Below are 16,145 nucleotides of genomic sequence, written 5' to 3'. Positions count from 1 at the left end.
CTTTTATTTTGTTTGTTTTTTCTATGATTCAAAAAGTTAATATTTAATAGTATTAACACTAGTAATGCACCTCCCCTATCACGCATTTTTTTTTTGTTGTTGATATCTAACTTTTTTTTTTAATTTCACAAACTTTTTTTTTATGGTAAGGGATTAATTTACGAGTTTTTTTATTGTTAAAATAATTTTTATTTTATAAAATCTTATTTTAATATTATTTTATTTCAGTTTTTTATACTTAATAAAAGTTAAACATAAAAAAAGTAAACGTAACTCTTCCATTTGTCACCAGAAATTAAACTTTTCTATAAAAAAAAAATTAATGTGAATCTTTTAAAAAAAACTGAACGTAACAATAGTACAACACAAACTATATATCTTTTTTTTTTAAGGAAAACATATTTACAGTATTTATTTATTCCGGATTTTAAAATCCGGAAACATCTGCAAAATTTTAACAATGAAATCCGGAAAACGAAATCCGGACCATGAGTAAAATTGAAAAAATATAGCGCGCGAGGAAAGACATAGGGTGGGAAAAGTAATCCATAAAATAAAATATCATTAAACCTTATCATGTGGGGTCAAATTTTTTGTGAAATCTTTAAAACAAAAAGTCATCAATGGATTGCAAGTGGACAATCTCAACCATTCAATATTTTTATTAATATATCAAGGGTTCAAATTCACCTTTCCCATGGTGGGAAAGGATTAACCTTTCCCATGGTAAATGCACCTAATAATACTGGCTTGAACAAAATCGTGAGTCTACTACTATCTTGTAGGTGTGGAAACAAACAAATGCTAACTGTAATTTTACAATAAACGCAAAACGTTTGAATTTGATTACATGTAAGTATAAATTTAGCTTACATCGAAGATACATGCCCAATTTTCTAAATAAAACTATGGTAAATTGCTTAGTCAAAAAAACTATGGTAGATTACACTGACCTCTCTTGAGGTTTAGTTAAATAACACAAACCTTGAAAGATTTTTTTGGTTTTTTAAAGGATCCTTCCTTCGAATTTATGTTATATTAATTGAGATAAGTAAACTAGATTTTCACTATAAAATTAATGATAATCTTGATTTTGGTGTGGAATTTGTTGATGTTGATGTTAGAATTTCGATTTGATTTGTGTCTGACAGAGTGGCCGCATACAAATTTGGACGATGTGTATGAAGTAGTAGCCAAACCTCCACTAGAGTTAGCCATGGAATGGCATCAAGATTGTAGAAATGGGAATGTGATGTTTTTATAGCTGTACGAAATTTAGCATCAAGTATGAGTCATTTACTTTGATAAAAGCTACTTTGCATTCGAACTGTTTGATAAAAGGATCACTAGAACTTAATCGAGGCAAGTCTCATTCCTATTTCCTTATATGTTCATTTCTTTCATCTTTTTCGTTTTCTCTTTTAGATTTATGATTTTTTTTTTCCGTATCTTATGATGGCGGTGCTGATAGGTTTGAGTTCAAATGTTGAAGATGATGGAGAGTGAAGCTTTGATGAGAAGGTGACCCTTTGTCAAGTTTCTTTCCACTTCAGTTATTTCACTTTTTCCTTTTTGTTGTTCTGATTTTGTTTTTTTAGCTTTTGTCTCACTGTGTTGTGTCTTTTTTGTCTGGTATTTTATTTTCAGAATTTGAGGCAGACGAAGTGAGCGTGCAAACTGAGTGAGCGTGACAGCTTCTTCGATGCTAAAAGTATTTTTATTGTAATAGGTTTTCAGTTTTTTTATTGAAAATATGTGAATTTAGTTTGCTTCTTTAATTCACCTTCTTGATTGTTCAATCTATCTTCATTTTTATTCTTTCCTTTCTAAAATGAAGTTATTAAAAAATCCATATTGTTGGCAGAAAGCTCTCTGTGCTAGCTTACACAGGTTATTTTCTGCACTGGTTGAATATTGTTGTATTGTAGCTCGTGGTGACAGTTCATGCAGTGGTGATTACCTATAGCAGCTCGCAGTAATGGTATGTTTCACAATGGTATACTTCTCTGTCGTTGTACATCACTTAGGGTGTTTACTTCTCAAATTTCACTTTTTTGATTGTTTCTTACTTTTACTAAATTTAATTTGTGACTTTGATTGCATATTCATTTGTGTTGATGCAAAAATTGAATGTTGCTGATCTACGTCTCTGAGATTGTGCATGTTTGTTACTTCACAAATATCACTTATTTTGATTTTGATTGTTTCTATTACCATATATATTTCAGGAATCACAATTTGCCTTACTATGCATATCAAGCTACTTCTTTTTGCATAGCTAGATTTACACTAGACATAGTCATGTAGATTAAATCATTTTCTCATTTTGAAGACATTTTTTTCTTTCTTTCTATTCTTCAATCTTTAGCTTATTCACGCATGTATTCAATTTCTGTAATTTTATTGTGTGCTATTGATATACTCTATCTTACAAGTTTACCACTCAATATTTGATATTCACAATATATTGTGCATATTGGTTCGCAAGCATGAGAAGTTTCTTTACCCGTGACATCTATAATGGGAGGCCATATGAGTTTTTATGCATTTTGTATTCAATTCTTTATAAGTTGACATATTAAAGATGACTACTATGCATCTAACTATAGATAGATAAATGTGATCTCTATTGTGATCATGACTTTATAGTATTGTTGTTAGTTTCTCCAATTTCTTCAAAAATGTGTTTCTCCAATTTCTTTTCATTATTTTGTAAACAGAGATTCTGCTGATCTGTTCATTTTTTCTATGTCATTTCTTCTCTAATAAGTTTAGTTCTTTACTTACTTTGTTGTATACTTACAGGTAAAATTGTATATATCATACACTAATCTGCATTTGTCCATCCAAGATAAAATTAGTAGTTATAATTCAATTAGGTATACATGACATTATAATTGGTATTGGTAGTGCTCTTACTTGAGCTTCGTGATTGCAATTATTCGTTCCAATTTCTTTGCTTTTTCTATATATTTCAGTTCTGTATGTGATTGGGTTCTTTTGTATATGAATGAGAAGTCAATCGACAGGACACTTACATCCTTTTATGGTATTCATCATTAAATTTCTATCATTCTCTTCATTTTTGCAGTTGGAAGCCCTCATAAGCAAGACAACAATAAAAGATGCAAACGTATTCGCACCGGTGCCAGTTGGATGCTTAGATGTTTTTTGAAGGAAAATGTTTAGCTGTTTTTAGTGACTGATATTATTACGTGTACGCACGGGTGTAGAATACTTTGTTGTATTTAACGTGTCTGATATAATGAATTGTTAATTCCTGTTATTGTTACTCATGTGATTTTGTAATGAAATTTCAATTAGATTATATTTAACATGCTTTTAATTTACTGTGTTCATTATCGACCCGAGCGAAGCGCGGGTGCACCATCTAGTTTAGCTTACATCGAAGATACATGCCCAATTTTCTAAATAAAACTATGGTAAATTGCTTAGTCAAAAAAACTATGGTAGATTACACTGACCTCTCTTGAGGTTTAGTTAAATAACACAAACACTCCCTCTAGTTTTAAACTGAACACAAACCTCCTTTATTTTGTTATCAAATTGACAAACATCATCCTTCCACTATTAACACCAATTATCACCGTTAACTATGTGTATTTTATGCTACCATGAACTCTTAAAAGTTGAATTTTTTTATACATATTGCATAAATTCTGTTTTCTTCTATTCTTCATGGTCATGTATCAAGTTCATTCCAACATGAATTTTAATTTGAAGTTGTTTATTATATGAATTTTGTAAATATGCAGTTTAACCAATTGAAAAGATGAATCTGCAAGTTTTGAAAGAAAATTCAACTCACAGAATATAACTAAAGTACATAACAGCAAATATAAATCACTCGACAACAATCTTTATTCAACTAATTTATTTATTTTGGTCTGACATGTTGATTTTTGAATCTACCAATTTAAAAATACACTCTTTTTTATCTCATGTTGCAATGCTCTGATTTGGGAAAATACGATGAATTTTGCTTCAATTACTTGTAAGGAAGTTGAGAATGGGTTTCAATTTTAAAGGTAGCCATGGAAGGAAGCTGGAAAGTTTGGTAACGGAACGTGACCAACATAGTAAACATGAGGGGAGGTAAAAAAAAAAATTCAAATTAGGAGTATGGATGTCATTTAATAAAACCTCAAGGGAAGAAAATGTAACTTTCTTGTATATTACTATTATCATTATTATTATGGAAAAAGTTTTTTCTTGTATATTACTATTATCATTATTATTATGGAAAAAGTTTTTATTGTAGAGAAATGACGGCCACAAACTTTAAATTGTAGTAAACTTTATAAGTTTTATATACCTAGTAATATACTTTGCCAACCACTCATATATTGCGTCAAACGAGATGTAACAATGAAAATGTATTCGTGAATCGTGAGACATTCGTGAAATAACAATTAAAAACCTAAGGGGGCATGTCTTAGACTTTTTCTTTTATTTTTTACACAATTTTCTTGTTTCAAAGTATTGAGGGGTGGTGGGAAGAGCAGTTATTAAAAATGTAAGGGAGCGTTTGTTTAACAAACTCAAAAATATTCCTAAGAACAACATACTCAAGAATATAAAGATAGAAGATTTGTTCCTAGGTATTTAAAAAAAGTAATTGTTTTGACACACCGATGAATATTCATAAGAAACTTTAAAATTTTAATATTCTCAATCTTGTAATAAACATGGGTATATTTAGGGGGGTGTATTGGATTAGGATTTTAAAGGACAATTTTTGCTTAAAAAAGTCTCGAAGATTTTAAAAGATTTTGTAGGATTTTAATGACTTTTATGATTTTAAAAGACTATCAGAATTTTCAATTTGGATTTCAAATAAGAATTTAAAGGATTTTAAAAGATTTTATGAATTTATCAGATTTCAAAAGATTTTATGAATGTTAAAGACTCGTTGAAAAGAAATGATTACAACACACCCTCTATCATAATATTTTCAATACATACTCTTATTTTTTATTTTATTTTTATGAGAGATAGAGAGGGGGGAAGAGAGGAGGGGGAGAAGGGAGAAAAGAGAGGAGAGAGAGAGGGAGAAGAGAGAGAGAGAGAGAGAGAGAGAGAGAGAGAGAGAGAGAGAGAGAGAGAGAGAGAGGAGAAAAGAGAGGAGAGACAGGGAGAGAGATAGAGGAGAAAAGAGAGGAGAGAGAGGAGAGAGAAGATAGAAGGAAGAAGGGATAAGAAAGAGATAGTAAACTTTTCAAAAAAAACAATCCCAATAAATCTCATCTTTTCATGAAAGACTTTTTCTTGTTAAAATTTCACTAGAAAATCTCACAAAATCCATCAAAATCTAATCTATTAAAGAGGAAATTACACTTCCCTCCCCTCAAAGATGCTTGAATTACACTCCTCTCCCCTCTTATGTTAAAATAAACACTCCCCTCCCTTGTAAGATGCTTGAATTACAACCCCCTCCCTTAATAATTAAATATGATCTACACTTTAATCTATTTAACATAAATAAATATTTTTATGATATATTTTAATTTTGAATCACCATTTAAGAAAAAATAATTCATTTCTTTATAATTGAAATGACAATGATAATTAAATTTAAATACCTTGCTATTGATTTTATAATTTGGAGTATAAAATTAACTTTTAAATAACCCTATTTTATTGTCTTTAGTAATTTTTTACATATTTTAATTTTATTTTGGGTTGTTTCATATTCTATAATAGGGTTTAAAACTACATGTTAATGGAATTGTGAATAAAAAATAGCGAAAAATATGTATTCAATTTTTTATTATATTAAAATAAAGCCGTAATACAATTTTTTTCGAAATGTGTTAGATTATTATTATTTTTGCTAGATTATTAGAAATAAAATAAAATATTGAGGGAGTAAAATGTAGATTTTAACATAAGAAGGGAGGAGAATGTAATTCAAGCTTCTCTTAGGGGAGGGGAGTGAAAAGTTTTATAATATGTTTTGAATAAGAGGGGAGGGGATTGTATATTTTAACATAAGAGGGGAGGGTGAGTTTAATTCAAGCATCTTAGAGAGGAGGGAAGTGTAATTTACTCTTTATTAAACAATCATTTGAAATTTGAATGATTTTGAATAGGATGAGACTTTTTTTAAGTGATGAAAAGTCTTGATTGAATTCCGCTAGACTTTTTTAAAATGATAAAGAATCTTGATTGAATACCACAAGACTTCTTTTAAATTGCAAAAAGTTTTAATTGAATACCACAAGACTTTTTCATAATTAAAAAATCTTTTAAAATCCCTTAGAATCTTAATCCAATACATCCTCCTGTCTGTTTGGTTCAGCTTCTACATCCTTCAAAAGCAATCCTGGTAGCTTTAAAATTGAAAACTAGCAATTCCAACATGTTTGGTTCAGCTTCTCAAAATCAATTCTCATCTTCAAAAGCAATTATGGTTGAAACTACAATTCCTAGCTTTTGAGTTTACAAGAATCAATTATCCACTAAATTTTATATTTTAATTACTACAACCATTATTTTCCTTTATTGTCCTTTATCAAATCTTATTTTTGGTTTGTATTTAATTTGATAAACCAAATTTAATCAAAAAATTCAACGAACCATATTAGCTAGGGGTGGCAAAACGAGTCTGACTCGCCGGGCCGGCCCGCTATTTTTGGCGGGCTGAGTCGAAGTTTTGAACTCGCTTTCTATAGTTGGCTCGACTCGTCTCGTCTCGTTAAAATATGGGGCGGGTATGGCGTGGGGCGGGCCGGCCCGCTTAACTCGTGTTTCAATTTGTTATTTTGAGTCTTATTTTATGCTTTTGGACTTATTTTGGTTGTTATTTATTGGGTTAAATATGTTTTTGGTCCCTATAAATATGTCAATTTTTCGTTTTAGTCCCTTTAAAATTTTCCTTCAACTTTTGGTCCCTATAAAATTTTCAATCACTACTTTTGGTCCCTATTTTCAACTTAATTTATGTATTTTTTAATAAAATTTTGCAGAAATGTGTAAAATATTCTAAAACAATTTCCTGAAAAAAATTAGAATTTTTTAACAAAACACAAATTAAATATGAATTTTTAACCGTAAAAAATATAAAAATTCATATTAAATTCATGTTTTCTTAAAAAATTCTAAATTTTTTTTGGAGTGATTCTTATAATATTTTGAATTTTTCTGGAAAATTTTATTAAAAAATATGAATTCTACATATGAGTTTACTTTAAAAGAGGGACCAAAAGTGAAGATTGAAAATTTTATAGGGACTAAAAGTTGAAAGAAAATTTTAGAGGGACTAAAACGAAAAGTTGACATATTTATAGGGACCAAAAACATATTTAACCCTTATTTATTTTGAGACTTATTTTATGTTTTTGAATTTATCTTGGTTGTTAAGTTTATTTATTTTGAGACTTATTTTATAATTTGGTTGTTGGATTTGTTTTATGTTGCGCATTTGCCTTATTTTGATATTATTTATGATGTTGAATTCGACAATTTGATAATTATCTTATTTTTCATGAATTTACTTGCTACCTATTCTTTTATATTTTTTTACAATAAAAGCAACATGGTTTTTTTTAACAATTACGTTGTAAAAAAACGAAAGTTTTTTGTTTGGCGGGCCGGCCCGCCAACTCGCAAGTCCGCCACTAAACGGGGCGGGGTGAGATTTTGGACTCGGTCACAAAATTTGACTCGGCTCGTATCGTCTCGTTTTTAGCGGGCTTAAACGGGGCAATGAGGCAGGCCGGCCCGCTTTGCCATCCCTAATATTAGCCCCAGAAAATATAAAACATTTATGGTCGTGAATAGGGGTGGGAACAGGCCAGGCCGTCCGACAGGGGCCTATGGCCTAGCCTATTTAAAGCCTAGCTCGGCCCAGCTCGTTTATTAACAAGGCCAAGCTCAAGCTTTTTATAAAGCCTATTTAATTAAATAGGCCAGGCTAAGGCTTACAAAAAAGCCTATTAAGCTCGTCGGGCCGGCCTATTAAGTTTTTTATGTATAATATATCTTCCATTATTGATATCGTTGAAGTTTTTTTTCTCATAAACTCAAACCTTCATAAGATTAGTTATTTAGTAGCACATATATTGTTGTGATTATACCTTCATAAGATTTCATTATTTAGTTGCAGATATATTCATGTGCTTTAGGCCTTCGTAAATTTTGGCCTATTTAGTAGTAGGCTTATATGTGTTGCTAGGCTTTGGTGTAAAATAGGCTTTTAAATAGGCTTCCAGGCTTCATCGGGCCTTTAAATAGGCCAGGCCAGGCCTCGAAAATGAGCCTATGACGGGTAATAGGCCAGGCTCAGGCCTATAATTTTTGAAGTAGGCCAGACTTAGGCCTTACAAAGCCCGGCCCGGCCTAGCCTATTTCCACCCCTAGTCGTGAATTACCAAATTTTGGATCTTTCTTTATGATTTTTCCGTCTAGGTTTACTATATATTTTTTTGCGTTGTATTTTATCATTTTTGGCAACCAGCTCTATTATTATTTAACTTATATATTTTTTATCAAAAAATCTAAAATATATAGAACAGATATTTTGTCAAAAACTTTAGTTTAATGATCATATTTATTATTTTTAAATTAATATATAGAAAAATTTATTTATTTAAATTCAATAATGTATCTATATTTAATATTGATCTACATTCAACTATATTCATTTATTTGTATTTAACTATGTCCATTTTAGTAATTATACATTCAAAAGCAATTTTGATCAAATCTATCCAAACAACATCCATTTCGTTTAATCAATTCTACATTATTGTATCCAAACATAAATCAATTCTCTCAAAATCAATTATGTCAGAATCAATTCTATCAGAATCAATTCTGTTAGAATCAATTCTATCCAAAGCTGAACCAAACACACACCTCTCTGTCCAGCGGCGTAGCTAACAATATTTTTACGAAGTGGCCATATATATATATATATATATATATATATATATATATATATTGCACCTAAAATCAAACTTAGGGTAGCCAAATATATACTATTAGAGGTAGCTAGATATAAAAATATACCTACTGACTCAATAATTTTTTTTTTTTGGCTAGCCATAGCTACCCCTTGGTTGTACAAGCATCCGCCTCTGTCTCTCTCCATGTATTCCCATAGATGTAAATCTTAAACTTGAAACAAACAACCAAACGTTTTTTTTTGGTGAACTTAAAAATGTAAGAGCAAAGATCAATTTTTAACAAGTGAACTCACTTGAGTTGATCTCATGGTGTTGACCTGACTTTAAAATGTGCTTGTAAGATATCATGTTCGATTTCATCTGTTACTACTTTTATTGGACTAATCCATACATAATATTGTTTGGCTTTAAACAAAATCAATATATATATAAATGATAAAATTGATCACCTCATATTAATCGATATTTTTATAAAAAAAATACTACTCCTACTGTGAAGTGAACAATTTGCAAAAAAATAATGTCCCAAAAAAATTGATCCATTTCACTTTTCAATACAACATTAATTATTTTTTTTCAAATATAACTCTAATTAATATTATTTTCATCACTCTCAATTCAATATATTTCACTTTGCATTTACGATAGTGGAAAATGCACTCGTACTTAACAACAACATTTTAACACCATTTTCTCTCTCATTCATATATACATATTTCTTTAATAGACGTGAAATGAGCAGATGACTCGGTTAATCTGGAACGGAGGGGGTACTAACTTAGTCCTTCACATTTTCAATGAAGGGACAAATTAGTCCTTCAATTAATTCAACTGGGACTAAAACCTAAAAACAACAGAAGTGAGATACCGGCGCTGCTGCTCTACCGGTTGCTGCATCGTAATTGTTGGAGTCACACTAAACTCAACTTCCCCAAAGATGAAGGTGGTTGCACTTGTTAGCGGCGGCAAAGACAGTTGCTACGCCATGATGAAGTGTATTCAATACGGCCATCAGATCGTCGCGTTGGCGAATCTGATGCCGGTTGATGATTCCGTCGACGAACTCGATAGCTACATGTATCAAACTGTTGGGCATCAAATTATCATCAAATATGCTGAATGTATGGGATTGCCATTGTTCAGGAGGAGAATTCAAGGTTCATCAAAGCATCTTGAGCTTGGTTATAAAAGGACTCAAGGTGATGAAGTTGAAGATATGTATATTCTGTTACGCGAAGTCAAAAGGCAGATTCCTTCTGTTACTGCTGTGTGTTCTGGTGCCATTGCATCTGATTATCAGAGACTTCGCGTTGAATGTGTGTGTTCGAGGTTAGGTCTTCTTTCTTTGGCGTATTTGTGGAAACAAGATCAGTCCTTGCTCCTCAATGAAATGGTAATTGGTTGTTGTATTGCATGTATGTGCAATTGTTTATGTTTATGTTTATGTTTATGTAGATTTTAATATTTTCTTCGTGACTTAAGTGTAACAGAGAAGAGATGAGGATGTTGTGTTGGATGTGTGGTAAGACTAGACGAGACGAGACGAGATATGATTAGAAATGACAACATTAGGAAGAGAGAGAGAGAGAGTTTGGTAGCACCTGTAGTAGAAAAGATGTGGAAACTAGGTTTAGGTAGTTTGGACATGTAGTGAGAAGACCCTTACTTTTTGTAGTTAGGAGCGTAAATCAGATGGAACATAGTCGTCAGATCACTAGAGACAGAGAAAGACCTAGAAAAATTATGAGAGAAACTATTAAGAAAATCTAGAGATTAATGCATTAGATAGAAATATGGTATATGATGGAGTATTATGACGTCTTTTAATCCATGTAGCTGACCCCAATCAGTGGGATAAGACTTGGTTGTTGTTGTTGTTGTTGCTGCTGCTGTTCAAATAATTCTAACTCTGTTTTGGTCCTGACCAGATTGCAAATGGAATAGTAGCTGTAACTGTGAAGGTATAACTTGTTTGACTTTGCTTTTATTGACTATATTGCTCTCTTTTTTCAATTTGTATATGGGAGGAATTCCTATGTTCCTATCATACGGCTCTTCTCAATTATCATCCATTCAGAGAGATCTTAGATCATATTGAGCTCCTCAACCGATATCAATCAATGGACAACATTTAAAGGTTCCATGATATGCTAATGCGGCTATATACTCTTAAAAATAGGGTTGCTTTGAATATATGGTTGTTGAGTATGAGAGATATGCAGCCAAAATATGAAAGACTTAAACAAGTGAAACCATTTCCTTTTACATAGGAATTCACCTGTTTTTGTAATTTTATGTACTTGGATAATTGTTATTTTGGAATTTAATTCTTTATCTATTTCACAAGGTAGCTGCCATGGGTTTGGATCCTGCAAAGCACTTGGGTAAAGAATTAGCCTCGTTAAATGCTTACTTGCATAAATTGAAAGAGTATGTCAAATATGTTCAACATTCCTTTTCTTTGTGTTTGTGTGTGTGTGTGTGTGTGTGTCTATATATATATATATATATATATATATATATATATATATATATATATATATATATATATATATATATATATAGAGAGAGAGAGAGAGAGAGAGAGATGTATGTATGTATATGTTCTTTGAAGTATGTAGATTGACATTATTCTATGGTGTTTTTGCATATAAATGAATTCTGTGTAACTCTTTTTGACAGGTCATATGGAATCAATGTTTGCGGAGAAGGAGGGGAATATGAAACATTAACTCTTGATTGCCCGCTCTTTATTGTAAGTTCCTACCACCATTGGTGTGGTTAACTGAGAATTGTTTATTTTTTTGCTATTGTCATATGATCCTCAGTTTTCCATAAAACTGGGCTCAATTTACACTCGTTCATTTTCAATGTCTGTTCTGTGTTCCTACTGATCTTGAAAATTTAATCTTGTAAATTTATTACTAATTGTGCCTCAAACTTATGATCAATATTTTTCTTCCATTTTCTTCTGTTATCTATTCGTTCCTTATATATTTTTTTTCTTTCAGAATGCTCGCATTGTGCTCGACAGATATCAAGTTGTGATGCACTCTTCAGATTCCATAGCTCCTGTGGGAGTCCTTCATCCCGTTGCATTTCATTTGGAAAACAAGGCAGACGACCACTCTTTAAAAACACAAGACAAAATACATGAGATTTCTATTCAGAAATTGGGATCTGTGTTTGAAGTGCATGACGGTCTAGAAAGTTCGGAAGCCATATGCAAGCCTCTTGATTGCACTTATCCAATTGACGTCGTAGAACATAAATTTAACATTTCAAGAACAAATAACATGAACACATTCTCCATGTGTTGCTGGTTGCAAGATTCATGCAATGGTAACAGTTATTCTATGTTCTTAATGATTTGAGTTGCGTCTTACTCTTCCACATTATTTTGTTCTTTGACACATCGCTTTTATTTCTTTATAGCAGATTTGCAGGAAGATTTAAAGATTATTTTGAGGAAAATTGAATTGCAACTAGCAGCGTTTGATTTTGGCTGGGAGAATGTACTCTATATACACCTCTACATCGATGACATGAATAAGTTCTCTGAGGCAAATGAGACATATGTGAATTTTATAACACAGGAGAGGTGCCCATTTGGCGTCCCATCTCGAAGTACAGTTGAAATGCCTCTACTTGAGATGGATTTTAGTAGAGCATACGTTGAAGTTTTGGTAGCAAATAATAAAGATAAAAAGGTTTTGCATGTGCAGAGTATTTCTAGTTGGGCACCTAGTTGTATTGGGCCATACAGCCAGGTAAACACGCACTGCTAGCAGTTGTCGATTATTTATCAACAGAAAAGCCAGATTACATATATCATCTATTTCCTGCTTCATTAATATTATTGTGAATATTGACTTGGGACATTATCGGTAGCTGTTGAAGCTGCTTATTGTCGATTCAAGTTGATTTAGGACAAACCTTTACTTTGTGTTTCTTTAATTTGATTAGCATCATATAGGAACTGTTTATTCTTTGGAAGTGGGATTTAGCTATTCTGAAATCATTGTGAAATATTCTGGCACTGGTCCAAACAGTATCATGTCAGTTTCAATTAGTATAATACAATTTGACAAGATTTAAAAAATCATTGGAAATAGTTTAATTGAATTTTATTTTTTATTGTTCATGTAAATGTAAAGTGCATTTATTCTTTTTCATACATAACTATCAAGGGTTCGAGTGCTCTCACTCAAGCAATTCATAGAATGTGTAGAAGTTTGTTGTTAAAGTCTCTTAAGTGAAATATATGTCTGCGGTGTGTTTAAACTAATTTTGGTTGATCCCCAAAATGATACTTTAATTCCTTGTACTTCATTCCTTCATCCTTAAATTAAATATGTTAGGGCATTGTAACTACGAGTTGGGGTGTTCTTATTAAAGGAGGAAACATAGACAAATAACAGTATAATTGAACAGTGAAGTTCACTAAGTTTAGGGTTTGCTTACTTCATACTGTTTTTAACATAACAAATCTAATTTATGATACAACTATCCAATTTCAAATGCTATCTGGTAACTCTTCTGTAATTTCTAATGCTTCTTTACTTTGCAGGCAACCTTGCATGAGGGTATACTTCACATGGCTGGTCAACTGGGGCTTGACCCTCCTACCATGAACCTTTGCAGTGGAGGCCCTGGGGTTGAACTGGAACAGGCACTAAAAAACAGTGAAGCAGTGGCAAAATCTTTTAACTGTTCAATATCGACATCTGCAATTGGTTTTGTTATTTACTGTTCTAAAAATATCACTTTATTGGAGAGACTCGATATCGAGAAGAAACAAGAAACAATCCTCAGACAAATGAAGATAGCTGAATCACAGGGAGGCAAAAAGTGCATAACATTAGAACCCATATTCCTTTATGTCCTTGTTCCTGATCTACCAAAAAGGTACTCTAGTTTCTTAACTATGCATCTTGTTTGATCATCATTCCATTGATGTGCAATTAGTCAAGAAGGCCCATTTGTATAGGTTTAGAGATTATAATTTGCTATCTTATAATTTATTTAAAGTACGTTTCGTTTGCGATTTTAAGATTTATGAGTTATTTTACAAAATTGTCCTTTATTAATGGTATGGGAAAGAAAAGTTAATAGAATGAGAAGAAGAGAGAGTAATAAATAGTCAAGGGTATAAAAGGATAAGAAACATTTATGTTTAATTGATATTGTAAAACACCCTACAATTTGGGACAAAGTTTTCTCCAAAGTGACTTATAATTTAGGACGGAGGGAGTACACTTTAAGCTACTCAGAAACAGAAAGTAAAAAATACAAAAGAAAAATGGACACCTATTTGGTTTGTGTGATTTGAGTCATTTTCAAACATATGTTATGTAATCTGGATTTTTTTTTTTCTTTGCATTCCATTTTTTACTGGTTCCTTGGTTTTTTTAATAATTCCTCAAAATATTTGTCATGGTTGCTAACGATTGTTTTGGGTGAATATATGTGTGATGTCTTTCCAGAGCATATGTTGAAGTGAAGCCCATTCTTTATGTCGAGGATGGTGCAGATGTAGAAATTGAGACCATCACAGAAAGATCATGTTCGAAGACATCATGTTATTGGGGTTTCAAGCACGAAAGTTGGCATGATTCTTGCTTTCAGAAATGTGTGATTCCCGGAAAGCTATGTGCCATTATATTGTCAATCACAAGTGATCTGGCTGCAAAGATATCTCCTGATTCTTTGCCTACTGATAATGTCAATAATAATGGTCAATATTCTCTACCTAAATCACGAATGGAGCAGTTATCAAAGTTCTGCATTTATCTTCTTGACAAAGTTCTAATAGATAACGACTTTGCATGGAAAGATATAATGGTTAGTATATTTATCAAAATATCACATACCAGATTAATTTTATTCCTCCATTGTTTCAAACATATATTTGCTGTGCATTCGGTATGAAACCCATTTCCTGTTTTCAAAATGATTTTTCATCGATAATCTCCGTTCTAGATTGTACTTTCTTCCTCAATCGTTTTGGGGAGGGAGATACTATAGATACAAATAATTTGTATGGCTCCCTGTGTTCTTTTGCCTTCATAAGGCATCCATGCATTTTTGGGCCTGAGATGGAGTACAATATAGGATATTAACAAAATACACTAGCAAATTGTAATAAACTTAAGATAAAAAGGCCAGTGATCAAATTTATTATTCTACTGCCCCTTTTTGTTTTGTATGGTCCTAATCTTTCTCGGACAATTTAACATTTTGAATTCTTTTCTCATGTCATGCAGAGTTTGAGGTTCTACATTCCAGTAAGCCTTCAAATGTCAGTGGACCTGATACAGCCTATGTTCTGCAATGCACTTTTTGAACTTTCTCAAATAAGTCAGAGGGAAGTTAAAAATTGTGAGCCAATCTTCAACATAGTTCCTGTTACAGGTGCTGGGCGGTCTGCTTCATCCATAGATGATGTAGTGACCTGCGAATTACTGGCTCAGAAATACTGAGTATATCAATTATCAGCTGATGTGCAAGGTTTTTTTTTTTCCTTTTCAATTTTGTTGCATTAACCTTATTTTTTAATTAAAAAAATATCAAATAGGACCAATGGAATAGATTCAGCCATTTAGGTTCTTTTGCTGACTTGGCGGTGATTTTAAAAAAATTTGGGCAGAGCAGACTATACATTGATCTTCGCCAAGGTCTGATAAAATTCCGGAGCTACCCTTTTAATTTTATGAATTAAACATAATCTGCAATATTCAGATGTATGGAATGCTGTATAATTTTTTCAAAATGTAATTTATATAGATAGGTGTACTGTAAACCCAAACTGTTTCTTATCTTTTTGGTCAATCTTATAATGAGATGATTATTTTTGTCTTGGGTTTGGATCACCTACGTAACTTTGCCTTTTGTTAACAAAGTTACAAACCGTAGATCAATTTTAGGTTAGCTTAACAATTAACTAAGTATGACGGGAAAGTTACAAACTGTCGGGAATCTGTTTGTCTTTTCCGCTTGGTGTGAAACTCTTTTTAATTGTTCAAGAGGTGTCGGCTCATTGGTAAAAGCTTGATCTTGCAACCTCAACGACTAGTTCTACTTTATATCTACCTTAGATCCATCTTCTAGCTTTATAGATGAACATCAATGTCTAGTTTTTAATTCTCGAGTAAACAAATTACCAAATTTGCATCGTTCGAATGCGTACTCTCTAACAATTTATTGCTAGGAGTC

The 16,145-nt window shown here is 31.9% G+C and overlaps 1 protein-coding gene and 1 long non-coding RNA gene across 3 annotated transcripts; both read left to right on the top strand.

The window, feature by feature from the left end:
- Positions 1 to 1,251: 1,251 nt before the first annotated feature.
- On the top strand, positions 1,252 to 3,328 carry LOC146911258 (uncharacterized). Its single transcript, XR_015019035.1, has 4 exons — positions 1,252 to 1,521; positions 1,648 to 1,681; positions 1,865 to 1,981; positions 3,092 to 3,328. It is a non-coding gene; the product is annotated as an uncharacterized LOC146911258 (long non-coding RNA).
- Positions 3,329 to 9,737: 6,409 nt separating this feature from the next.
- LOC146911257 (endoribonuclease) lies at positions 9,738 to 15,784 on the top strand. 2 transcript variants are annotated; one of them, XM_085723439.1, is made up of 9 exons: positions 9,738 to 10,323; positions 10,859 to 10,891; positions 11,278 to 11,360; positions 11,613 to 11,685; positions 11,942 to 12,272; positions 12,369 to 12,700; positions 13,501 to 13,838; positions 14,417 to 14,774; positions 15,197 to 15,784. In XM_085723439.1, the coding sequence occupies exons 1-9, from the start codon at positions 9,868 to 9,870 to the stop codon at positions 15,410 to 15,412; spliced, it is 2,220 nt and encodes a 739-aa protein (XP_085579565.1). In that variant the 5' UTR covers positions 9,738 to 9,867; the 3' UTR covers positions 15,413 to 15,784. The 2 variants fall into 2 exon arrangements, with proteins under 2 accessions (XP_085579565.1, XP_085579564.1); XM_085723438.1 differs by having other exon boundaries at positions 12,366 to 12,700.
- The last annotated feature ends 361 nt before the right edge of the window (positions 15,785 to 16,145 follow it).

The sequence above is a fragment of the Medicago sativa genome, chromosome 7, assembly GCF_051527215.1.
Source record: "Medicago sativa cultivar Bolivia chromosome 7, Bolivia_mono, whole genome shotgun sequence".
Classification (NCBI taxonomy): Eukaryota; Viridiplantae; Streptophyta; class Magnoliopsida; order Fabales; family Fabaceae; genus Medicago; species Medicago sativa.
The sequence above is the reverse complement of the archived record's forward strand: the minus strand, read 5'-3'. Positions and strand labels throughout refer to the sequence as shown.

What these genes read in the sequence shown, in the direction of transcription:
- LOC146911257 (XM_085723438.1), top strand. Translation starts at nt 9,868, where the DNA reads ATGAAGGTGGTTGCACTTGTTAGCGGCGGCAAAGACAGTTGCTACGCC. An exon ending in CCTTGCTCCTCAATGAAATG is followed by an intron (nt 10,324 to 10,858) that starts GTAATTGGTTGT and finishes GGTCCTGACCAG; the next exon opens with ATTGCAAATGGAATAGTAGC. An exon ending in GTATTGGGCCATACAGCCAG is followed by an intron (nt 12,701 to 13,500) that starts GTAAACACGCAC and finishes TTTACTTTGCAG; the next exon opens with GCAACCTTGCATGAGGGTAT.